The sequence below is a fragment of the Natrix helvetica genome, assembly GCF_964273705.1.
Source record: "Natrix helvetica genome assembly, contig: HAP1_SCAFFOLD_247, whole genome shotgun sequence".
In the NCBI taxonomy this organism is placed as follows: domain Eukaryota; kingdom Metazoa; phylum Chordata; class Lepidosauria; order Squamata; family Natricidae; genus Natrix; species Natrix helvetica.
This window is the reverse complement of record NW_028113530.1, coordinates 34,185-61,463: the sequence shown is the minus strand read 5'-3', so window position 1 is coordinate 61,463 and position 27,279 is coordinate 34,185. Positions and strand designations below refer to the sequence as shown.

General features: G+C 40.0%; 1 protein-coding gene across 3 annotated transcripts in view; it reads left to right on the top strand.

Moving 5' to 3' along the window:
• The first annotated feature begins 6,527 nt into the window (after positions 1–6,527).
• The window catches only part of VSTM2A (V-set and transmembrane domain containing 2A), a 48,970-nt gene continuing 28,218 nt past the window's right edge, over positions 6,528–27,279 (top strand). For all 3 annotated transcript variants that reach the window (XM_081971858.1, XM_081971859.1, XM_081971860.1), the window contains exons 1-3: positions 6,528–6,984; positions 8,760–8,926; positions 26,228–26,278. In XM_081971858.1, the coding sequence (XP_081827984.1) occupies positions 6,909–6,984; positions 8,760–8,926; positions 26,228–26,278 (294 nt within the window). In that variant the 5' untranslated portion in view covers positions 6,528–6,908. The remainder of the gene's footprint in view (positions 6,985–8,759; positions 8,927–26,227; positions 26,279–27,279) is intronic.

The window sequence follows — 27,279 nt, the reverse complement described above, 5'->3', positions numbered from 1 at the left end:
AGTTCCAGATAGTGAGAACAATTAATAAGTGGAACAGCTTATCTCCCAGAGTTGTGAGTGCTCCATCATTGGAGGTCTTCAAGAAAAGACTGAACAGCCATTTATCCAGGATGCAATAGAGTCTCCTGCCGGGAGCAGGGAGTTGGATTAGAATAACTTCAAGGTCCCTTTTAGCCCTATAATTCTATGTTTTAGCTGTTTTGCTGCTTTTATGGCTACTAGTGTGGATTTTAACATAAATTCGTACCAATGTCCAGTTAAGTTCATTTTGTCTATTGCTATTGCAAGTTCTCTCGCACCTTCTAACCCTTCAACTGTATTGTCGAATACAAAATAGCTGGTATTCCCTATCTCTCAAGTGAACTAGGAAAGAATAGCTTAATCCCTAGATTTTCCAGATGTTCCTCCAGATTCCTTCTACACATGGAAAAAATGAAAAAATAATAATATTATGTTGATTTTGAGTGAATTGGCATGTTGGCACAAAATATTGATGGTCATTTCAATTAATGAAGAATAATAAGAGCATCATTGACATCAATATAATGTAAAAGAAAACTTTTACTGGAATTAAAATTACATGAAGGCAATAAAGATTTGTGGTCAGATTAGGTTTAATAGCAATCTGGGGAGTTAGGAACATTTGGAGATAAAAAGCCAAGAATCAGAATGAAAAGTGTAGAAAAGAAAAGAAATAATAATTGCTGGAAGCATTGAATATTATATTTTATATGAATCACCAAGTCAATTTTTATGTATCTGCTTTTATTTGAAATTACATTCAAATCATTCAAACAAGATCAATTCTTAAATAACAGTGGTGAAGGCTTAAAATATAAATGATTAGATTTAAAGACCTATGAAAAGGACTAGAGTGTGCCAGTTCAAGCAGTGTAACCAAATCAGATTTATTTATCTTTCATTGTTTACTGTTCCTAATTGTATGATAATGATATTTGGGATGATGAAAAACAACCCATTGTAGGGAATATAATGAAGAACAGCTGATAGAATAATTATGCTAGCATGCCTAGGCATTGTGAGTAAGTGGAATTCAATTCCTCCAGCATGCTGCTTTGGAGGGGGCTATTAAAACTGAACAGGTACCTATCCTTAATATCAAATATTAGCATTCAGTGAAATATTGAACTATGATGTTACTGGGAACTATTGAAATTCTCTTATTGTAACAAAATATTAGCTGCCTTTAGCTTGTTTTATAAGTATATGATTTTCTTTTTGAACAATGAAACATATAGAACAAGTTACAAGACCCAAGATTTTCAGAGTCTCATTTATGAACTGGAAGAACTTAAAATTTTAATGCAGGAAGCCAGACATGATTAAATAGGCATTACTGAAACCTAATGGAATGAAACTCCCAAGTGCAATATAAGAATTGAAAAATGCAATTATTTAAAAGGAGCTGTGACATTATATATGAAGAAAGGGAATGGCTCAGCTCTTATTTTGCTTTGGTCTTCTTCCCAAAAGGAAATTGCACCTAAAGAAAATAAGTAGCTGAAGGAAGAAATGACAAACTCAGATTAGTTAAGTGATGTTAGGGGCCATGTGCTACAATGAATGAGTTTAAGTCTCCAAAATCAGATGAATTATATTTGAAAATCTTAAAGGAGATTGGTATATAACGTTGGAGCCCATTTCTGTGACCTCTAAAAATCATAGAAGTCAGGCCTAACTATAGACCAGGGGTATCAAACTCATGTCATCATGGTGGCATCACATGATGTATTGGGACTCTTTCCTCCTTTGCTAAACTGTGCATGGGTGTGGCCAGCGCATGACGCATCCGATCCATGGGCCGGGAGTTTGACAGCCCTGCTATAGAGGGATGAAGAAAGGAAAATGTCTGTCTTCAAAAAGAGTAAGTGATTGAAAGGGCTGACGTCACGATGGCATGGCATGTGATCTTGGTGCTCCGAGATCACAGTCAATATTTCTGCTGCTGGATGGTCCATTTGGACCTAAACCATCCTGCAGAGATGGTGATTGAGAAGGGCACCTCCTGCTGATCTCAGGGACCTCACAAAATCCCTGAAAGATCCAGGAATAGCCTTTTTTCCAGTGTCAGAAACGCAGCTAATGAAGCTGCTGAAGTTGGGACAGCTCTGGAACGGGAAAAAAGTGAAAAGAGAAAGTGTGTCAAATTGGTGAGGAAATTTTATTATTAGAAAAAACGACTACCCCTCCCAAAAAGTAAGTTAAATTAAAATTAAAGATAGAAGACTGTAAGCGGCGAAATTAATCTACATTAACTTAGTGTGTTATCCTGTTTCTATTTTTTTTTCATGGATGGAATTTTTGCAAAGGCTCCCTATTTTTTAAACTGAATGGATTAATTTTTTCTTCTTCTTTTTTCACTTTTGCTTATACCTATGGATTAAAATTTTCCTTCTTTTATATAATGGTTGATTGGATTGTTTTTGATCTCCATTTAAGGTTTTTTTTTCTTAAGCTTGGAATATAAAGAAGATAATAAGAAGGATTATAAAGAGGGTTGTAACAACAGGAGGAAAAGCAGTTACACTGCCACAGAGGCTGGAGGCTGGATACATTGTTTTTTCTTCTTTCTCTTTGATCACTTGAGATTCAAGGTTCTTTCAGTTTGTTTACTGACAGTGATAGTAGGAAGAGCACAAGTTGTTTATATAGGTGCTTTTTGGGAGGTCTATCACTAGTTATTGGAGGGAAGACAACATTTGGACTTGAAAGATAATAATTGAACCTGTTTGAAGTTTATTAAAATAGTCTTGAATCCTATAGTGACAGTGCCTGCAAAATTGGAACAATGGCACAGCAGGAAAAAGAAACTGTAACATTGCAAATGATTATGTTTGAAATTCAAAATCCATTGGTTGTGACAGAGAGAATTGAAACAAAGATTAGAGAATATGGAATACAAAACAGAAAAATTTGATGGAAAAACTGAGGATGTTTATCAAATGAAGAATGCGGGGGACAGAGTTCAAAAAATGGAAGAAAAAATGAGCAAAGAGATAAGAAAACTGTGGATACTGACAACAAAGTGAGCGTGGTTGGTAATGGCAAGGGCAGAATATGGAAAGGGGAGATAGATGGGTTGGAACTCTACCCCAGACTTCAAAGCACAGAAGAAGAAAAGAGAGAAAAATTGACAGAGATAAGGAGAGAAATCTTGACAGAAGCACTAGCGATAATCAAAGATAAGCTGATGGAAAGAGCAGATGCTGGGTTTCGAGCTTTTATGAGATACGAAAGGAACAACATGTTGCAAAGAGAAGTTCATACAAGATTTATTAAGAAAGTAACTAGAATATTAATGTTACAAATGGCAAGAGATATACTGTAAGACTGCACTATTACTGGAAAGATACAGGTTGATGCAATGAAAATGTATAATAAAAACTAAGCTAAATTTAGTTTACTAGTAGTATGTCTAAAATGAAGTGACAATAGCTATAGTTAAATAATGATTAATAATGATAACAATACATATAGATATATTAGTTTGATAATATGAAATTTTATATAAACAACATGTGGAGAATATGAGAGGTTTAAAAGCTTTATCTAGAATATGTTATAAAGATGTATTGCGATTGGACGATTTTAGGATGATTTAATAGAATGTTACTATATAATCCTATTCTAGATTTTGAATATTATATATAAAAGGATGTAAAAACAATTATAGTCAAATTAAGGTTGAGATATAATAATCGTGATATACATGAATATATGTAAATTTTAAATATGCGATTTGATATGAAAAGCAGGTGATGACTATGGAAGAGATGCATGGAAATACCAACTGACACACTTTCTACAATTTGTAATGGAAGATGGTTTTTTATTTTTATGTTTGTTTGTCTCTGTTCAAAAATAAATAAAAATTGTTTTTTAAAAAAGAGTAAATGATTTAGGTAATCTCCATCAGTTTGATATTAATACCAAGCAAAATTTTGAACAGATTACTAAGCAGTTGACTTGAGTATTTAGAAAATAGAATCAACCATAGGAACTTAGTAGACAAATGAACCTTGACTTAAGCCAAGTATTTGTGAAATCTCCCATGAAATTCTGGTAGAGAAGACAGCACACTACATGCCGATTTTGTTGAATAATCATATTCAATCAGAATGTTCCAGTGGTTAAGCTGGAAGGAAGTGTTGAATAGTACATCACACAATCATGTTTTAATTCTTGTGCTGCTCAGCATATGTATAAAAGAATAAGGAAATATTATTACATTTCCAGGCATTACAAAAACAGATGAGATAGCAAACATCCTGGAAAACATTAATGCAAACTAAGTCCTTTCATTTCTTTATAATTAAATAGGACTAAAGCTGCTGGGGGTGGGGAATGCAGCTAGATTATGATAAAATATAAATTCTGAATTATAGATGCTATGTATCAAGCACTGAAATGATAACTGATTGCTTATTCCAGTGTCAAATAGATGCAAAGTTAAATATGACATATCCCAGTGCTGCTTTTTAGACAAAGAAGATATCATTTCTAAAAGAAGAGATTATTGTAATGAGAGATTAATTGCTAGTAAAATCCTGGCCAATCAGTTAAAAACCTGTTATACAAAATGCATTCTCAACAATGGCCATTCAGTCAATAAATTGCAAATCAGATCCAAAGCTTGAGAGTGCAATACACATTGCAACTTTAAGTGTTCACCCATCAATTAGTTCTCATGGAAGTTTTCTAGAAGAATCCATAATCTGTTTACAAATGTTGATCATATACCTGGACACTCTTGATAAATAACCAACTTCATCCAGGATTTATAAGACTACAATAAAAGTACAAGAAAAAAATTAACGTCCATCAAAGATTCCTTCAGAAGAGACATTATTTAGTGCACATTTTAATAGGCAAATAGTACGTAGTACATTTCAACCAAATGAAGCAACATATTGGAACATTCTTTTTAAACAGGTTTTGAAATGATTATTACAAAATATATAAGGCTATAATATATTATATAAGGCATTATTATCCACATAAAACTAAATTTAAATTGAATTTTCTGTCAGACAATTTATAATAATCACTTAAATGCACTTTTCTTACTATATGTCTAGATTGTTTGATTAATTTTATATGAAAACAATTTAGTTTTGTTCTGGATTCCAAATATAGTTTATTAAATATAAGCAAAAATCACCCAGCAGTTTGTAATTTTAAAAAAAATCAGGCTATTGCAGAAGGAATCAAATTAGTTCATTTTTTTCAGCCCTTTATATAAGCCAATGTAGGTTTAATATTTGGGAGAAAGACCAAAGCATCATTCCATTTTCAATAGAAATTGTAGGGATATTTTCTGCTAGCCTTAAATATATGTGTGTTGTGCAGCTATTTTCATTAGTGGATATTGAAATGGTATTTATCAATTCATGTTTAATGAATGTCACCTGGGATTTTGTTGCCAAAATATTCCCCTTTTCTAATGTTGATATAAAGATAAAAGTAAAGCTTTCCCCTTCCAGTCATTTCTGAGACTAGGGGGCAGTACTCATCTCCTTTTCTTGGCCGAGGGAGCCAGTGTTGTCTGAAGATATTTCTGAGGACATGACTATAAGATGAGGCACATGGAATGCTGTAAACTTCCCACTGAAATTGTACCTATTTTTCTACTCACATTTGCATGCTTAGCAAATATGAGTAGCAAAATTGCTAGGTTGGCAGGAATTGGGGCGAGTAACTGGAGCTCAGCCCATTGTGCAGCATTCAGGTCTTGAACCCAGACTATCAGTTTTCCAGTTGACAAGCTCAGCATCTTTACCACTGAACCACCGCACCAGTTAGTATTGGTATATGAAAATACAATTCAGAAAGTCACAGTCAGAATTCAAATTATTTTTCACTCAGAAGATATGTTTGAAAAATATAAAAATGTAAAATGTCATGAAAAAAGTCAATCACCCTTCTATAATTTTAACCAACTTTTTATAACCTAGGAATATTCAAAAAGGGATACTGAAAATAATTCCTAAGAGGCACTCTGTTTTGTATCAGGATTCTGACTTCATAAGCAAGGTTGTAAAATTATTTTCTGCCACCATTGTGATATATCAGAGCTTACAATATGAAACATATAACACAAAAGCAGCAGAAGAAAATACAGTTAGCTCTTTAATTATATCCCCTCTGGTGTGCGTGCAGAAGAGAGGGAGAAAGAAAAAAAATGGAAAGAGATTCATCAATGAAACTGCCGCATCGAAACCTCAGTTTAGGATGGGAGGGGTGCAGAAAATCCCCCCATCAATGCAATCAATGCTTGTGCCCTCTGCAATGATCCCCCATTATATGCTTCGTCCTCATGTTTGTTTCAGCACCATAGACAGCGAGGAGGGAGGGGAGACAGAGAGAGACAGAGACAGAAACAGACAAACAGAGACAGCGCTAGTGAGAAGCCAGCGTTAAAGCCATCAGCACAGCTGAGAGGCAAAGAAGGGGGAAAGTTGAAGTGCGACAAACAACACCAGGCTCTCATCTCCCTCCCTATTTTTTCAAGCTGGCACAGTGTTTAGAGAGGGCACTCATCACGCAGTGTTTAGCAGCAGGGGCTGATTGAACTGTCAAGTTGCAGCAACGAAAGGTGCTCTGAAGAATCCGTTTCCAAATTTAAGGAAGACTGGATCTGGACATCTGGCATCTGAGCAATTAGTCTCTGTTTGTTTTTCTGTCTCCTTTTTCCTCTCCCTCTTTTTACCAGATCCCTCTGAAGCTGGTCTTCCCCTTTCCAGTTTTTCCAGGAGAACACTGGCAGTGTTACAATTGGGGCTCTGGTGTCCAATCCCATTTTTCTTTGCCCTTCCTTTTCTTGTGTGATTGTGTGGCTCTCTGGCATTACCTGATGTGACTTTCTGATCCCCTCTCGCTTTGGAATCATGGGCATCTTTTGGGCTTATGTTGGATTCCATGTCTTCACAGTATTGTACATCCAGCAAGGACTTTCTTCTCAAGGTAAGAGCCACCATTTATCTGGTAGAGAGAAAAAGAATATTGGGGGCATATTGAAGTAAGCACTCCTTGTATCTCCTTGTTTAAATCTTATTTTAAAGGACCATTAAAAAGGGGTGAATATGTTCACCAGAAGTGAGTACAATATAAATATGTGTATTCCATTTCCAGACACAAAGATAGCACAGAAATCTTATATATGTGTATTGCTGTTCATATCTGAGCAGTGCTTTTATTTAAAAAGAGATTGTTGGTTTGTTTTCAAAACAAAGAGGTTATGTATGTAATTTTCCAAACCTTCTGTTCAGAATTCAGGATCCTGGAGCATGTGGGAAAGTGAATTTGTTTTCCTGCTTTGAATAGTATAGTCCTTTTAAAACATCAATCTCTCCTCTATCCCCTCCTTCTCTTCTGTTTTCTCCTATAATCCTATGTTCAAGTTCTCAAACCTTGGCTTCTGTGTGTATTTCTACAAAGACCACTCCGTTTTCTGGCCCAAGCCGTTCTGACAAAGGCACCATCTGCATTCCAAGTAGCCCCTGCTCTGCAGAATCCATCCAGTTGTTTGAGACTTAAAGGCTGCAGTGTAGATTTCAGTACCATAGAGAGAAATCGTATCAGGGTACTCCTCCAAATACCATACAGATAATCGGAAATGCCGTTAGCAATTTTTAGCTTATTTGTTAGTTACACCTTAGACAGAGATGGGGCAGGAGTGAGGGAATAGCAGCCAGCAGGAATATTTTTTTTTTTACAAGCAATGAGTTTTTATACTAGCGAATGATTGGGAGGGAGATAGTCTTTTCAAAGGAAAGAGAGGGAGGAAGGAGAGGGAAGAGAGAGAGGGGGGGTACCTGTGGCTGTTTGCAATTTAACTATTTTAAAAAGTGAAAAGCAATCACGAATTTTCTCCAATGACACAGCAATGAGCCACCGGATATAATCTAGCACATATGTGTAAGTTATTATGGAAGACTTTTCAACATGTCAACTGTGAATCTGTAATATCACAGGAATGAAGTGGTCAAACTGGTGCTTGCTGTCTGAAAACTGAAAGCAAGATGTGTGGTGGCTTAATTGAACAGATTACTTTACCAATATTCCTGTTGGAATATAATGGGCCTATGGCGATTTTTCTCTGACATATGTATTAAGAAACATGTTCTTTATTTTGTGTTTTTCAAAGAGATAGCCATACTGGAGTGCTGGGACTGAACTAATGAAGCAAAGTATTTCGAGTGTTTGAATCTTCTAAACTAAAATATTATCTACTTTTTATTTAATGTGCTATTTCAAACAAAATTGAGAATGATATTAAGTAGGATCCAACCACAGGAATTTTTATAACAAATAAATGCCTTAACACACTTTTTAAATCTTGTTTTAAAAAATAGAAAAGAGAGAATCGTGCTATTCTGATAATTACTTAATCCTTAATAGGTAAATATATGAAAAAGAAAGTTTTTGATTGCTTGATATATTTCAGTAATGCCTAAGGAAAAATATTGACATATTACCTTCCATACAAAATTGGGAAATACAGTACTGCAATCCTAAGAGTGCTTAGTTGGGTTTAAGTCCTATTCAATCAACTAATCGGGTACATACACAATCTCCTGCATGATCACTTATAAATATGATCTTGGTGAATTTATTCCCATGTAAATCTGTATAAGACCATATTCCCCAAAAGGGAAACCATGGAAATGAATAGAAAGGGGAAGTAAAGACAGAGAAAGAGAGAAAGAATCCTAATGAAACCTGCTTTTCTTTTCCAGCCAAATTTACTGAATTTCCTCAGAATATCACAGCCACTGAGGGGCAGAATGTGGAGATGTCTTGTGCATTCCAGAGTGGCTCTGCCTCAGTGTACCTGGAAATACAGTGGTGGTTTCTGAAGGCAATTGAGGACCAAGAAGCTGGAGCTGAGGTGATGGATGCTCAGGTACAAGCAACTAGAAAGTAAAGATTCAGGGAACAGACCTGGTTTTCCCCAGAAATGTAATATACTCACTTACTAGGAGAATTTTAAAAAAATGATCTGAGCAAGAGATAAACCCAAGGAATAGAATTTTATTTAATTGCTAACAGGCTTTAAAAGACTTATTATTTCTAAGCATGAGTAAAAAATGTAGACTCTTAAAGGAGTTAAATTTGATCAATACAAAGCATATAATAATAGAAAGAACTTAATAGATTACGTGTCAGTTTTATTTCTTATGTTGAAACAGAGTAGAAAATACATGTTTTCATCTTTCAGATTCAATATACTCCTCTCTGCAATGTCTTTGTTATATCCAGACAGTTTCAGAATTCATTAATATCATCAAAGCAAGAGGTAGCTAATCAAATTATCTAGCTAACTACAGGAAATCCTCGACTTACGACTGCAACTGACCCCAAAATTTCAATTGTTAAGTGAGACATTTGTTAAGTGAGTTTTGCCCCATTTTATGACCTTTCTAGTCACAGTTGTTATGTGAATCACATAACCAAGTAACTTGGTTGTTAAGTGAATCTGACTTGCCCATTATCTTTGCTTGTCAAAAGTTTGCAAAAGGAGATCACATGAACTTGGGACAGAGCAATGTTCATAAATATGAACCAGTTGTCAAGTATCTGAATTTTCATCACATGATCATGTGGATAATACAAAGGTCATAACTGTGAAAAATGGTCATAAGTCACTTTTTTCAATGTCATTGTAAGGTCCTGCCTCTACTCCCCAAATCAAGAAAGTACAGACTCTTGAAACAGCAGCATTTCAAAAAAAAAACCTTTTATTGAAAGGAAGTGATTGCAAGACAAAAGCAAAGCAGGCTCTAAGGTTCCCTTAGGCAATTCTGTTAGGATAAAGGAGTTAGAAACCGCTCCACTCAGTCCAATGTTTAATGAGCCAATCCACAGGTGTGAAGATGTTGTGAAGAAGGACATCCTGGGAAGGAGATAAGGGACTGTTCCCAGGCACTTCTCTCTGGAGGTTTCAGAACTGAGAAAAGCCAGGTGGCTCTCCCCCTTTACACATTCCCCAATGGTAAATCAAAGCACAGGGCAGATAGGTGTCAGAGCTAGAGTTATAAACTAAGGGGTTGCAGGATGTGTAGGAAAACAAAAAGAGGGTAATAAATGATCCAAGCCCCCCCTCCCCACAGGATATGGCGGTATAACGATAGAGATCTGACAGTCGTTGTAATTTTGAACAGTCACTAAATGGACTGTTATAAAGAGCCCTCCCTAGAAAAATGAGGGGTCCACCTATAAAGAAACCCCAAGAGAAACAACATAATTAGTTATTTGGATTTGGCAGGGTATTGCAAGTGGAACTTTTTCATGATTTTTTTTAGCTACCCACTCATTCTGGGAGGGGGTTAAATACTAGATATTGTGTGGAGCTTTGGTGTGTGTATGAGTCTAGGATTTCTTTGATCTTAAAGTGTTTTTCTCTTTCAATTTTGATAGGGGCTGGAAGAATGTCTGCAGGTGGCCTTAGAGGAAAGGTGATTTCTGGCTTCAGCAGGCTGCAATGAAACACTGAGTGGACTTGCCTAAGTGTTTTGGGAGAGGAGTAATTCCACTGTCACTGTGTTAATGATCCTAGTTGTCTGAATTTAGGTCCCAACTTTTTGGAGGGTTGCAAGGATTGTAGGAACTTGGTGGCTAAGTAGACCTTTCCCCCTATTTTTAAAAGGTTTTGGCTCTGTTCTTTTTTTGTCAGTCTGAGCTTTAAAAGCAGCCCTGGCCTCACTCAAAGGCAATCTTACTACTGGCCAGGTATTTTGCAGTTCTTGTATCCACTCCTTAGGGGAGGGTATGGTTGGTTCCTCTATTGGTAGTTCTAGCATTGGGGTGAAATCCTGGCCTGTTGCAACTCGAAATGAGGTTATTGTATACCACTTCTGCAAAAGGCAGGAGGTCTGTCCAGTTATCTTGCTGATAATTAATAAAATATCTCAAACATTGTTCTAGAATGCTGTTCAAACATTCTATCAATCCATTAGTGTGGAGATAATGGGAGCATCTTAGGCAGTGGCCAGTACCTAGGAGACCCAGAAAAGCTTTCCAGAACTTTGAAGTGAACTGAACCCCCTGATCAGATATTATTCTTGGGGGGGGGGGGGCATGCAGTTGATAAATGTGCTGTAGGAACATTTTGGCAAGTGCCTTGGCAATGGGGGTACTTTGGCAGGGGATAAAATGGGCCTGCTTGGAAAACAGGTTCATTACAACCCAAATGACAGTGTTACCCCTGCTTTTGGGTAGCTTTACAATAAAATCCATAATAATCTCTCTCCAGGATGCTGAAGGCTCGGCTACGGGTTATAAGAGTCCCAGGGTTTTTTCCTGCCTCCTTTTTGCTGCTGCTGAAGCAGGGCAACTGGCAATGTAGCTTTCTATGTCCTTCTTGAGAGATGGTCACCAGAACTGTCTTTTAATAAGGTGCAAGGATTTCATGAAGCCAAAATGACCAGCCAGTTTGGAATTGTGGAATATTTTCATTAGGGGTACCTCTGGCTAGCTGAACGTATAATTTACCCCCCAACCAAGCCATGTCATCTGTAAGTAAACTGGTATTTTTATTTGCTTGGAATGATTCGTCATTTAGTAGGACTTGTTTGAATACCTATAAGATGGCATTGTGCACTAGGGGATCTTTTTTAGCTTGTGCCCTGGTTATCACCTTGGCTGCTAGCTGGGATGCTGGGAGAAGGGGTTTGATCACCTTGGGCTTTTGGATATTATACTGTGCTTTTCTAGGCAATGCATCTGCTAGAAAATATTCCCCAGGAAATTATTTGAGGCTGAAGTCGAAACATTTAAAATATTGAACCCAGCACACCTGTTTTGGGGAGTTTCCATGGGGTCTTAAGAGCTTCCAGATTCTTATGATCAGTCCACACTTCGAAGGGGATTTTGTTCCCCTCTAGGAAATGTCGCCAGGTAAGGAGAGCCCATCGCACTGCATATGCCTCTTTCTCCTAGGTTCATCTCTGTTCAGTGTTTGTTTGTTTTTAGAGGTGTACGTGCAGGGTTGTAGTTGGCCCTGTTTGTTTTCTTGGAGTAGGACTGTCTCGACAGCCTCATTGCTGGCATCTCCCTGTATGATAAAAGGTTTTTCTGGGTCTGGGTGCTTCAAAATTGTCTCAGCTGAAATCATTGTTTCAATTTCTCAAATGCTGCCTGGCATTCCATTGTCCAATTTAAGGATTTCCTCAGCTTTGGCTTATCTCCCCCTTTTGTTTTCAAAAGATTAGTAATGGGGAGTGCAATTTGTGTGAAAGTCGGGATAAATTGTCAATAGACGTTTGCAAATTCCAGAAAACTCTGCAGTTGCTTGCCCAATCAATCACTGCTTGTACTTTCCCTGGGTCCATCTCCATGCCCTCATGAGATATCTGCTATCCCAGGTAGTCTATTTTATCCTTGTGGAACTCACATTTACACAGTTTTGCACAAAGCTTAGTGGTGCAGAGCTTGTTTAGGATTGCCCAGACATGTTTTTCATGCTTCATTTTTGTTTTGGTGTATATTAAAATATCATCTAAATACACCAGAACCCCTTTATATAGGTGATCATGGAGCATCTCCTTTATGTGTTGCATAAACAGAGTGGGAGCACCTTGCAGTTCAAATGGAAGCATTTTGAATTGGTAACACCCCAAGGGGGTGTTAAAAGCTGTTTTCCAATTGTCCCCTTGCCTAATCCTCATTCAGTAGTAAGCCTCTCTTAGGTCCAGTTTTGAAAAGATTTTCCCCTTGGATAAGTGGGCTAACATGTCCTTCATGAGGGGAAGAGAATACATGTTCTCTATGCTTATAGTGTTCACATTTCTAAAATCCATGCATAAGTGCAAAGGCCCATCTTTCTTTTCTTGGAATAACACTGGAGCGACAATATTTGTTATATTGGTTTGATGAATTGCCTAGCCAGGTTAATATCAATGAAGATCCTCAATGCCTTGAGTTCTCTGGGGACATGCTATACATCTTGGGCTTTGGCATTTTAGTGCCTGGGAGGATCTCAATGGCACAGTCTGTGGGACAGTGCGGTGGGGGAGCTCATTGGAATCCTCTTTGCTGAACACTTCAGCTAAATTGTTATATTCCTTGGGAATGCCCTGTATTGGTGTGGCTCTCCTGGCCACAGCTATTTCTTTCTTTGGATTTCCTCCCAGTTCCTCCCTTTGGCCATCTGGTCTGGTCACTCCCCATTGTAACCTTAGGGTTCCTTGCTGCCAGTTTATTCTGAGGTTCCATTTCCTTAGCCAGGTGAGTCCCAGGACTAGTGGCCATTCCATTCCAGGTGCCACAATGAAATTGAGTCTCTCATCATGAGTGCCCATTGCTATGTCCATGGGTTCTGTGGCAAAAATGGCCAGTTCCCCCTGCGACTGACTCATCTAACTTGCAAAATGCGATGGGGGGTTTAAGTTCTGCAAGTGTATGTCCAATTTTCCCACCAGGGTTGAGCTAATCAAACACCGGGTGCACCCTGAATCCCGGAGAGCTGAGATTTTCACTCTTCTCCCCACCCACCCCCAGGGATGAATAGTCTTAGGGGCAGGGTGAGAGGATCAATTGGTTCACTTACCAGTGAGTCATCTTCAGGGTCATTCTTGTATGTGACTGGTTCTCCCCAAGTGATGCTGGAGTTCCTTCCCCCAATTTTGAGGGGTAAGGATTCTCCACTTCTCAGTGTGGTGTCTTTTCCTCGTGAGTTTGTTTTCTCTAGACAGGCATTCTGGCTTTTAAGTGTTTTTGAATGACATTCAACTGCACAGTGCCCCTCCTTTCTGCATTTGAAGCAGGCAGATGAGCTCAGTGCCAAGGGGGTTTGCAGCTTGACCGGCTCTCGACTGGCTCTCAACCAGGCTCTTCCCCCTTGGTACTGGTTTATGGCCATATCAATCTCCACTTTGGCCAGGAAGTACCAGTCATGCAAGTGGTCTGGGGACGCTCAAGCCAGGCAGGCATGGTAGAGGTTGTCATTCTGGCTATCTTTGAACCAGCTCATGAGGATATCTTCCAACCAGTCCATTCTGCAGGCAAGGTCTCAGAATTGTTCAGTGTATTCAGCTACTGGCCTGCACCCCTGTTTCATGCTTCTGATGCAATCACAAGCTTTGTAGTCTGCCAAGGGGTCTTCAAATCAGCAGCAGAGAGCCATCATGAATCAGTTGAAGTTCCACAGTTCAGGGGCATCTGCATTGTGGAGGGACACCATCCAATGGACAGCTGCCTCTTCCAAGGCTAAGGCTCAACCTGAACACCCTGGGTCTGGAAATCTCTCCTGTACCCCCACCTGTACGTGAGGATATGTGCCAGGAAAAAACCCAGTTGCTGTGGGTTGCCATCATACTTCACTCCGGGATAATCTGGGTTTGCCAGGCATGATTGCAAGAGCTAGTGCTGCATGTGGTGGGCTGGATTGCTGCTTTCCCCCTGACACATCTGCTTGGCCTGCTGCTGATGGATCTGGAGCAGTGATCCAGGCCTCATTGGCTGCTGCTGTTGCTGCCACCTTGCCCACTCTCTAGTGTTGATATAATCCCTCCTGGTTCTGAGGTTTTTAAGAGCCTCCATCCCAAACCCCTAACATCTTTCTTGAGGCAGTCATCTCTGCCTGGTTTTTCGATTGGCTTTCAGCCCATTTTTCCAACCCAGTTGTCAATTGGCCTGGGTGAGAGTGACTCCTTGGCTTCCTCCATCTCAGTTGTCCTTCCTCCCCATTCCGATTAACCATCTGGGCTTCATGGGGGACTCCAAGTTGGCTTTGATGTCTTCGATAGGGCAGAAGGAGCTGGCTATTGGCTGAGTGGTGGTGGAGGTTTACCCAGCATTCTCCTTCTCTTGCTCACTGCTTTCCTTGGACATTGTGTGCAGGGTCCCCTTGGTAGAATGCGTTTGCTTCTCCAGGTTGAGCACTTTTGCAGAGTCTGCTTTATGTAAGGTCCTGCCTCTACTTCCCAAATCAAGAAAGTACAAACCTTTTATTGAAAGGAAGTGATTGCAAGACAAAAGCAAAGCAGGCTCTAAGGTTCCCTTAGGCAATTCTGTTAGGATAAAGGAGTTAGAAACCCCTTCCCTCAGTCTGATGTTTAATGAGCCAATCCACAGGTGTGAAGATGTTGTGAAGAAGGACATCCTGGGAAGGAGATAAGGGACTGTTCCCAGGCACTTCTCTCTGGAGGTTTCAGAACTGAGAAAAGCCAGGTAGCTCTCCCCCTTTACACATTCCCCAACAGTAAATCAAAGCACAGGGCAGATAGGGTTAGAGCTAGAATTATAAACTAAGGGGTTGCAGGATGTGTAGGAAAACAAGAAGAGGGTAATAAATGATCCAAGCCCCCCCCCTCCCCACAGGATATGGCAGTATCACGATAGGGATCTGACAATCATTTTAACTTTGAACAGTCACTAAATGGACTGTTATAAGTCAAGGATTACCTGCAAAGTAATGAGGAATGGCTTTTGCTATCAGTAGTGAGCTGAAAATGGTTGTCTTCCTCAAAAAAAACCCCTTGATTTTTGGATAAATTCTATTAATACTTCAAAGGAAGATATAGTACAGAAGCTTCTTGGATGAGAAGTGAAACATCTTAAAGGAAAAACAAAGTCCAGTTGCATTTTGATAAAGCACCTCTGTGACAACCATTATCTGAATGACTGAGAATCTCCATAGATGTTTATCTATTCATTACAATCCTCTTAAATTAAAATTTTAATCTAGAATTAATTATGGTCAGTGCCATTCAAGCATGTTGAATGGCACTGAGTTGCAATGGTGCAGTGATTGGAGTGCAGTACTGCAGGCTACATCTGCTGATCACCGGCTGCCAGCAGTTTGGCAGATCAAATCTCACCAGGCTCAAGGTTGACTCAGCCTTCCATCCTTCCGAGGTGGGTAAAATGAGGACCCAGATTGTTGAGTGCAATATGCTAACTCTGTAAACCACTTAGAGAGGGCTGCAAAGCACTATCAAGTGGTATATAAGTCTAAGCGCTATTGCTATGTTGTAAATTATTCCATAAAATTAATTTTATATACAGGATATTATCTGGACTTTTAAAATATTCCTGTGGATTCCAGATTAGATCCAGATTATAGTGGATCCTTTCAAACTATTTCCAGACCTATCTGTTCAGCCTCAGGATTCAAGATTTTTTTAATTTTATTTTAAGTGGTAATGATGAGGAATGGATTGAGGTTATACATTTGTTTCATATTAGGGTAAACTGAAATAAACTCTATACTGAATACTTATTATTACTTATTCATCTATCAGTAAAGTGCAGAATCAGTTCTGTATCTCACATGCACACTGATAAATTCACAACAATATAATAAACTTATTTTCTCCTTCTCTCTGAATTGTTCATAAAAGTAATTCTAGTGGAGTAAACATGTCAGCTCACAGCATGTGCCTGGTAATTATAGGAAGTGCTTGGCTCCAGCCAGATCATTCTTTGGATCTATCTCCCCAGACAAATCTTTGCCATGTATTTCAGAGATTTTGTTTTGCTTTGTTTTGTTTATTACCTAATCTGCAGGTCTAGTTTAAAAATATTGGTAAACTAGATTGGTCACAATAATAGCACTGAAAAGAAAAAAATGGAAGAACCTTCATGAGGATATAAATTAAGCTACTGCAGGATGAAGACCTCTTCTCTGATGTTTATGGACCATGATCTTTTGTGGTGGATCAGTGTGGCTTAATTAACCAATGTAGTTATTTAAGAGAATATGGACATGAATGAGTTCTGCTAGTCCTGGGATGAGGTAAGGACATTCTTTGAAGCAACATTCTTTTATGCAAGTGAGTAGATACTCTAATGCCCATAGTAATCAACAGGTGTGGTTATTGCCAATTACCATCAGATTTTTAATAGTAGACTACCTCTACTTTGCTGTAACTACTAGAGCAAAGTAACCCCCTAACTATGAAATGGCAAACACATTCATAACAATGTTTAGAATAAAAGCCATTATCACATTATGCAACAAGTAGGAAAAGCAGGTGTAGAAAATAGGTGAGACATGTTAGACTGAACCATAGCAGATTCTCACTATGATTTCATATGGATACTATGCAGTCACTTTGTTGCAGAAAATGACAGTCTTTAGACTTCTCAGGATATAGGAGGAGTTTATTTGGCAGCCAGGTTCAGAAAGTTAGCACATGGCTAACATTGCAAATTCTGAACAATCTTCTTTATCAAAGCACGCATTCTTATACATTCTCAAAGACAGCGTAACACGGAAACACTTAATTCATTTCTTATTGGTTACCTTTAGGAAAAAGGCTTTAAGGAGATGGGGGTCTTACTTCTCCTTTTGTTACAGGTATGGACTACGTGTCATTAACGAACTTTAATTGAACCTTGTGGTTTTGGACTTTTGACATAGGGACGTTTGCTGAAACATGTTGTGGTTGAAGGCTGATGACATTTCCCTGTACCTTTAAGCAAGCTTCTAACTGTCCCTTTTATGCCATGTCTTCATTCTTATATTTTAATCCATATTTTATTCTACTTTATCCCCTCTTCTAGACTCTATTAAGGCCCACAGTTGAGTCTAGCCTCTTAGATTAACAATATAAGCATGCAGGATACAGAACAGCAAAAAAGCAATGATACAAGCAATACACATCTTAGGGCTCATCTTCCAAAATCACTTTCCTTATTTCTAAGAGTGCAATTTGAATATCATCTTCCTTGAGAGTATGTGGGATTAGGCTTTCCATTAACATTAACTCCTTTTCAGCCCGTATTTCTTTTACAGACCTCATAACGAGTTGTTTAAGTAAGGGTATTATGCAAGGGAGGAAGGCTAAACTTGCAATTCCATATAATAAAAGAAATAGCATTTGCTTGATCCAGCCTGTTTCCGGTAGCCAAGAGAACCACACATCTGTTCCTTGTACTTTTTGACCAATAGAGGAAGCTCGATCTCATAGTTCTTGGACCACCCCCCGAACTGCTCCAGATCTATTCATATAGAAATAACAATCTTCTCCCAGGAATACACATAGCCCACCCTTTTCAACAGTTAAAAGATCTATGGCACGCCGGTTCTGTAACATTATGGCTGCCAAGGAATTTATCTGGTCCTGGACTTCAACCAAGGCGCCAGCCATTTGGTTCAGGCTTTCTTGGAATACTTCCAACAGTTGCCTGAATTGTGTAATGGAATGGGTCATTCCACCTACACCGGTTCCAACGGCTGTCCCTATTCCCAAGATTGCTAATAATGGAAGTAGGAGCGGCACTCTTTTCTGGACATGTCCCATGAGGACCTGTTCCCCACTTATCACCCCCCATTTTGGAGAGGAAGTGTACTAGGGTGCATGTGCCAGTCCAATTAGTGGGCAAGCACAGATAGGCATGTCTTCCACATAGAAAGAAAACTCCATTTTCTCCTACACATATGCTGATGTTCATGGAGAAGACATGGGCTCAGAGGTTCCCTTCATTAGTCCAGACTTGTATGGTTCCTGCTAGGAGCATACCAGTCAGGGGCTGTAATGGAACTTTTTGATTAGGGTCCGTTAGCTTATTCCTGAAGATTGGTCTTTCAAAGAGATATTGAGAACTGGCATTTCCAGGGGGAAAGTAAACAAAAACTCCCATAGTGGATTGTATTGAAAGCCAAACGGGAAGTTGGGGTGGTTGGAATGGCCTTGAGCATCTTCCAATAGTCAGATTCCCCTCCCATCGGTTAAAAGCAAGTGGAGGTGGGAGAGAGAAAGTGACTTTCTGTTGGAAGAGCTTGTGAGCAGAGGGAGACATGCTGCGAGTTAATTTCACGTCTACAAGGGTTTTCCTGGGGGCAAGGTACATTTCAGATAGGCATTCTTCCTCTGATAGTCACCCCACAGAAATGCCAGGTTCCTGATATTGTTTGATGCACAAGGAGGGTGACCCTATAATTTCTATACCAACTGCTATGGGGCCAACAATGGGGAGACGGTTCATCCCCAGTCTTTTAAGTGCATCATACAGATCGCCATGTAGCTGGGCTTCTGCCATTTTGGTTCCCCATCTACCTCCCTTGTCAAAGACTATCATAGCTTTGTTGTTGTTGTAGTTTTTGTTGTTTTTCCAAAGATCTGGCTCAACTGAAACACCATAATAAGGTAAAGGTCCAGCAGACAGACACAACCAGTATTTTGGACCCAGGGCAGGGTCAGACTGATTGATTAAGCTTTGACCTAACTCCAGCACTCTTAACATCTAGTCCCCTTTTCTCAATTGTTGCAGGGGTCTGTTTTCCCTATGCTTTGCCCTTTTTCTTACAGGGTTTGTCAGATAATTGACTTTAGGTGTTGGGATTGGCTTACGGTTCCATCCCCAAGCATAAATGATGCACCGTTGGTGGGAGCGGACCTATTCCACATCCTGTAACTTGATTCCACCCTGTTCTCCAGGATTTTTAACATCCTCGGATCTTTCTTCAAGAGCAAGGGGGAGTGCTCGGGTATTTTTGCAACATTGGGAACTACTATTCAAGACGTTATCACTTAACAAGCTCATTGCCAATAACAGCCAGAGCCACAAAAGGCTCATAATTGTCCCTCACACAAAACTTCTCCTAATACAATTCTTTTAGCCTACTGAATCACCGCATCAGGGAGGAGTTATATATAGTTTAAGGAATGGCAATATCAGCTTTGGGCAATCCACAAAACGAAATCTTATTTGTTAAACATATCACCCACAATCCGAAAACTCCTATTATACTGCAAAGAACCCATTCCCATGGTTCCTCAAACATAAGTGTCATCAGATGATTCGTTTTCCTCTTGATTACAATTAATGATCTTAGCCTCAGCACCTGTCTTCCTTTGGAGGGGACAATTCCTGAGGGATGAATATGCAATACAACAAATAAGTACATTCACTAAAGCGAGAGATAGTACAGTTATGACTATGAATACTTGGCTTGCCATTTCCTGACAGGTGCTCAAACTTTCTAATACATCTTATATCTAATAAATGGAACATTGTCTTCCTCCTCCAGATCTTCAGCCATACGTCGAGAAGTAGTTTCCAGGGGATGACTTCAGTAGGGCCTCTTCTGCCCCGTATATTCTACCCATTGCCAGTAGGGCAATTTTTAGGGGGCGTTTCTTTTAGCATATCACTAGGCAACGGATTTCATCCTGGTCTGCCTCCCAATACTCATCAGCAGCTGGCTTAATTCGAGTCCAGTGAATCCAAAACTTGGATTCTAAAACTTTTACTGCAAGTGGAGAACACATAACTACACTATACGGGACCTTCCATCTAGGTTTCAAGTTCTCCCCCTTCCAGTGTTTTACCCACACCCTGTCCCCCACATGAATATTATGACTGAAAGTTGTTAAAATGGTGGGGTAAGGGAGACACAATACTGTTGGATTTCTTGTATTTACTTATTCAATTCTCTCACCATTTGATTCACCCATGAGGACCCCAGCTGTCCTAGGTCCCTTATATGATTTTTCAAATTATGGCTTATAACCGGTGGCCGTCCAAACGGAGATAATTTAAGTTCTTTACATGGAGTACATCTCACAGACCAGAGAGCTAGGGGTAAGGCATCTACCCATTTAAGATGGCTTTCAAAACACACCTTATCTTTTCCTTAACAGTGCGATTCACACATTTGCTTAATTTCTTTCCTGAGGCTGTTAAAAGACCTCTTTCCCTATAATCAGCAGTATTGATATGCAAAGTAAGGAAGGCACACAGAGTCAGTTCAGATGTTCACTCTTTCATTCTTTGCACTCTCTAATGCATGGATTAATTCTGCTACTTGGGCACTAGTGCCTTTTGGGAGAGGTCCACTCTCAAAGACTTGGGCAAGAGAGATTACCACATAGCCAGCATAATGTTCTCCATAGTAATGAAGCTTGATCCATCAGTGAACAAGTTATAGTCTGCAGATTTCAATGGCATGTTTATTAAGTCTGGTCTGCATGAGAACTGACTCTCAATGGTTCGCATACAATTATGTTCAATTTCGGGTCCTGGTATTGGCAAAAGGGTGGCAGGATTTAGGGCATTTGTTTGCTTCAAGGTCACTTGTAGATTTTGAGTCAAGAGTGCCTGATATTTATAAATTCTAGAGATTGTTAACCATAAATGTCCCTTCGTTTCTAAAATTCCTTGAATTGCGTAGCTGGTGTAAATAGTGGTAGGCTGTCCAAAAGTTAATTTATTAGCTTCTTCCATTAGGAGAGCTGTGGTGGCTAAAATCTTTAAGCAATGTGGCCAGCCTTTTGCATCACAGTCCAGTTGTTTAGATAGATAAGCCACAGGTTGCTGCCAACTTCCCTTTTCCTGCATCAGGACTCCCAGAGCAATGTTGCCTTTTGAATCCACAAAGAGATTAAAAGGTTTTTCTAAATTGGGGAGCGCCATTTCCGGACCTTGAGATAATTCTGTTTTTAGGGTTTCAAAAGCCCATTTTTGTTCCAGCCCCCAAATGAAGGGTTCCTTTGTGGAGATATACAAAGGTTTGGCCAAAAGAGCAAAATTTGGAATCCAAATTCTGCAATATCCTGCGGCACCTAAGAATCCTCGCAACTCTTTCCTGGTCATGGGTTCCGCAATTTGGCACACAGCTTCTTTTTGCTCATGTCCTATTGCCCTATATCCTCGACTTATGGTGTAGTATTTAACTTGGGGCTTTTCCAACTGAGCTTTTTGTCTTGGGGCACAATGTCCCTTGCCCATTAATAGATGAAGCAATTGATTGATTGGTATTTTTTTTCAACAAATCTCCTTCATCTGTTCGGTTACTGAGATATTATCTAGATATTGGAGTAGCACATCTCCATCTTTGCAAGGCTGGAAATTTTCTAGGTCTGAGGCCAAGGCTTCTCCCAAAAGGTAGGTGAATTTTTAAATCCTTGGGGAAACCTAGTCCAAGCAAACTGCCTCTTTTGACCTGTTACTGGGTCTTTCCTACTCAAAAGCAAACAGTTTTTTGCTGTCTCTAAGTATTTGAGATGGTGAAGAAGGCGTAGGCGAACAGGCATGGCTAGAGGCTTTACTTGTATAATTATAGGTGCATGATGATATGCATGGCCTGGTGGATTCTTGAACCACCATTACTCGCATATCTCATCTGGGGGGTGCCTCATCATTAGGGCCATTTTATCTTCCTCAAAGGACAGTGTAGCTCTCATTTTGCATAGAATATCATGACCCAAAAGAGGAACTGGGCATTCAAGCATGTCTTGGGACATTCTTGTAGCCAGTGGCCTTTTTTCCTTACATCGATTACATCGACCTCTGCTTTGGGCTTTGGAATTATTTGACAATGCAACTGTCAGCAATTCAGCTTTACATTGCATCCTGTCATCTTTCTTTCTTTCTTCTACTTTTCACAAAGACCTTTCAAGCAATTTCCATTTTATTCAAGCCACACAGACCTACATGCACAAGTACCCTGAAACAACACTTTCAGGCCTGGGAGAGGGTCTGTCCCTTTAAATCTTCAATTTTCTTTCCTTGGGAAACTTGTGGCTCATTCTCCAAGCAGTGGGAAAACTCAGAGAGCAGTTTAAATCCTAACTACCGTTCCCCACAGCTTCAAGCCCCAGCTGAGAAGCTTACTTATTTTGCTAGCTGGTAAAACATATCAAAATCAATTCAACGCCATTCAATTCTACATGTTATTAGTATAGATACACACCTAAGAATTTCAACAGACATTACATCAAATTAATCAAGTCCAATTACCTAGGTCAGTGATGGCAAACATAGGCAAACATGCATGCCACAGGTGGCACACGGAGCCATTTGTCAGGGCACGCGAGGTGCTGCCCTGTCAGCTGGCCAGCATGCATGTGCACGCTGGCCAGCTGAGTTCACCCTTTTTTAAAGGCATTTTTCACCCTCCCCCGGCTCTAGAGCCTTTATAGGAGCCTGGGGAGGGCGAAAAGAGCCTCCCCGCCCCCCGGAGGCCCTCCAGAGGCTTCATGGGCTTCCGTGAAGCCTCTGGAGTCCAAAAAACCGGCCCTACGGGCAAACTGGAGGTTCAGGAACAGACTTCAGGTTTGCTTGGAGGGTCATTTTGACTGCTCCGAAGGTTTCAAGGAAGCATCCTGAAGGTCCCTCCAGCCTTCAGGGCGCTCAAAACGACCCTCCGAGCAAACCGGAAGTCACTTCAACACACCCTCCGAGCAAACCGGAAGTCACTTCTGGTTTGCTCAGAGGTTTGTTTTGACTGCTCCGGAGGCTTCAGGGAAGCATCCTGAAGGTCCCTCAAGCCTACAGAAGGCTTCTGGGGGGGTGGGGGAGGATGTTTTTGCCCTCCCCAGGCTCTTATAAAGCCTCTGGAGCCTGGGGAGAGCAAAAAAAGCATGCAAAAAATTGGGGTCGCGCTTGTAGTGTGCGCATGCGCACTGGGGGGGTGTCACACATTGCATTATGGGTGTGGCATGCCCACACACTACCCCCCTACGCTCCCCCCACTTACGGCATGCGAGCCAAAAAAGATTTGCCATCACTGACCTAGATCTACCCATTCAATAGGCTTTAACTTTTTATGACCTGCTACATTTCTTACTTTTGCTCGAAGTTATGCCTGTTGTTCTATCTCCTTAAGCATTAGATTGTTAATACCTGTCTCTGCCCTGGGGTGTTCCATTTCTAATTTGGATTTGCCAGCGGACACTGGCTAATTTATAAAGATCCAGATGTATGGAGACTTTCATTAACATATCGTTTGCATCTGGATGGGGCTCTTGATTCATTTGATGGTGGCCAGAATCTGAGGCCCTATTCCAAACCTTGGCACAATGTCTTTTAGTACACACAAAACCAAGGGATCTCTAAATCTCACTTTCTGGGAAAATTGTGGGGACATCTATTTGCCACAGAGCACCTGGGAGCCTTGTAGAAGGACTTCCAAAGGAAGTTTCCATCCTGTCTTTGGGTTGTTTTGTCACAACAGAGACAGGCTGCAGCAACCTGATTAACAACAGCATGTGTGCCTCTAACTACCGATCCCTGCAAACAACTTTCTCGACAATTCTTCCAGCAGGTCCCCTGGCCTCCCACTCTGTCTAAGAGCCTTGGCAAGAAAAAATGTGTTTCCTCTTGCCTTTTGAAGTTCCTTCTTCTTTGAGGTTTTGAGCCCTAATTAATCTATGCTTTGTATGCTCATTCCACAAGTTCAGAGATGCCTTTCCTGCTCCCCCCCTTTTTTTTTGTCTTCTGTAATTTTTTTAACCCTAATGTCATCTGCAGAGTGACCAATGAAGATCATATTGACCATTCTCTTATTTTCTTCAACCTCAGGATCTAATGTGGTATATTGCCTAAGGGTTTGATAAATGCATTCTAAAAATTCACCTGGATTTTCATCCTGTTTCTGTTGAATTTAATAGACCTTCCCTAAATTCTTAACTTTTGTTTGAATCCTAACAAAACTAAGGTCCAATAATTTTGCAGCTGAATGGACTAGGTTTCCAATCTTTCAGTAACCATGTCCAGTCTGGATCTTTTGCATGATGCTTCTGAAAACACTTATTCATGGTTCCCTTCACCAGCCTTCTTTTCTCTGGGGTTAATAAAATTTCCATCAGACTTTGTATGCCCAAGTAGACTGATAAGTTCAGAAAAATGGATGCAACAAAGACATGCATATCATCTGGATTTTCTCTATAAGCAGGAATTTGATTTTTCCAATTATATAAATCAGCCATTGAAAATGGAGCATATATCCACACCTTATGTAGCTCCCCTTCAGCTTCTGGCAATAAAATTCCCTTAGGGGCAATTTGATTTTTTATCTCAACTGCTCCCTTGGACCAGGTTTGTGGTCCAATTGATCTGTCTCTTCGATAACCTTTTTGGTTTTCTTTCTCCTGGCCACCCTAATGGGACCGTTTGTTCTTTCTTTTTAACAAAACAAAAAAAAAACTTAAAGACATAATCAAGGACAACCTTGCAAGTTAAAACAGACAGGAACTAAATGTTTCGTTGAGACTCTCTTTTTCTTTCCTCCTTGAGGCTTGTATAATGGGGGTGAGGATAATATCTCTGCCAGAGACTTTACTAAAACTTTCTAAAAGTTTTTTTCAACATGCATTGGAGGGGCTTTCGAGGAACGTTCCCCTCCCCCATGTTCTATTTTTAACACATTTTCTGCTGACCTGCGGCCCCGGAGTTCACGGTCACCAACAGGAACTGCAGCAGATTAACCTCCCACACAAACCTAGAACCTCATTAGGATATGCCGGTTCCATTTGGAAGGGATGCTATCCCGGGCTCATGGGGGTCATCGGGCCCACTCTTCCACTCCTAACTGAGTGGGTCTACCATTTTTTTGATAGTTGCCTGTCTTCTTTCTCAGCCAGCATAATTTTTATTAACTTGTCCTGATCCTGGTCAGATTCTTGGATCGGTGGTGTCCTCTGGATGCCCAAGAGAGGTTGTCGCCCCCCTTCCAAAGAAAGATCTCCGTGGCGCCTGAAGACAGGCGAAATGGCCTCAATGGGACACTGGTCGGTCCATTCCATCCTCAGCGAAATATTGCTCTAAGTCCTGCCCATGGCCACCAGAATTGTTGCAGAAAATGACGGTCTTTAGACTTCTCAGGATACAGGAGGAGTTTATTTGGCAGCCAAGTTCAGAAAGTTAGCACATGGCTAACATTGCAAATTCTGAACAATCTTCTTTATCAAAGCACGCATTCTTATACATTCTCAAAGACAGCGTAACACGGAAATACTTAACTCATTTCTTATTGGTTACCTTGAGGAAAAAGTCTTATAAGGAGATGGGGGTCTTACTTCTCCTTTTGTTACAGGTATGGACTACGTGTCATTAACTTAAGTAAGCAACTTTAATTGAACCTTGTGGTTTTGGACTTTTGACATAGGGACATTTGCTGGAACAGGTTGTGGTTGAAGGCTGATGACATTTCCCTGTACCTTTAAGCAAGCTTCTAACTGTCCCTTTTATGCCACGTCTTCATTCTTATATTTTAATCCATATTTTATTCTACTTTAACTTAGTGTACCATATGTCTAGTTATATAAGCAATGACTCAATCTTTCAATAAGGTACAGATTAGCAGCATTTTAGCACACTTGAAAGCCTGTGAATACCATAATTGTTAGATGTTCTTGCTTTACAGTGCTATAGATTGCAATTTGGAGTGATTTGAAATGAGAAGTAATGGAATTTATTTTTTACATAAGAAACTTTTTACCTTTAATATGTAAAACAGTTATTCATTCCCCAACAGGTGGAGCTATTACCAGAGAGAGACTTGGATAATGATGGAACAAAGATAAGTGTAAGTCTATGACAAAACATAGAGTATTGTTTCCTTTTAAAGGACTTTCTACTTGCTTTATTCTCTTTAATTAGTAACTATAGCAAAGCCCCTCAGCCTTGGACTAATCAATGCCTTTCCATGTCTTTCTCATGTCTTTGGGATAAAAATCACAGAAGCTGTAGATAAATTTCATTTTCCTGATAGAGACAATATGTCTCATAACTACTTTCTTCAGGAATTAATTAATTTAAGTCTATGTGAGATGCCCAGGGAGCGTTCTTACCTGTTATCTGAGAATAGTCTGATCCAATTGGCCCTGATGAAGTGGACAGGGCTCTTGATACAACGCCACCATCTGTTAGTTAGATCCTTATCCCTTCTAGATGGTGAAAGGCTTCAGAATGGCGACTAGCAGGTGGGTTCAGGCAGTGTTTAATATATCACTAGAGGAGGGGACATTTCTGCATTCTTTTAAACAAGCCCTGGTTTGCCTTCTCCTTAAAAAAGCATCACTGGATCCCAGTTGCCTGGACAATTTTCATCCAGTTTCCAACCTCCCATTCCTAGGGAAGGTTAATAATAATAATAATTTAAATTTATTAGCCGCTCCCTTTCCAAACAGGACTCGGGGCGGCGTACAGTGGAGCATATAAAACATATACAACACATAAACATACATATATACAGGGCATACATACACGGAGGAGGTAACAAATTACATCACATTGGACAATTAAAAGTCACCATTAAAAATACCCCAATTGTAAAACACAATTTAAAATTTAAGGTTTTTAAAATTTAAAAGAACTGTCAGGAGGAGTAAGAAAAGTTTACGGTTGAGCCAGGCCAGATAATTGAAAGAGGTGGGTCTTCAGCTGTACACGGAAGGAGCGGAGATCGGAAGTAGTCCTGATGTCACGGGGGAGGTCATTCCACAGGGCTGGGCCCGTCACAGAGAAGGCTCTGCTCCTGGGTGTCGCCCCCCCGGCACTGTTTGGCGGACGGCACCCGAAGAAGTC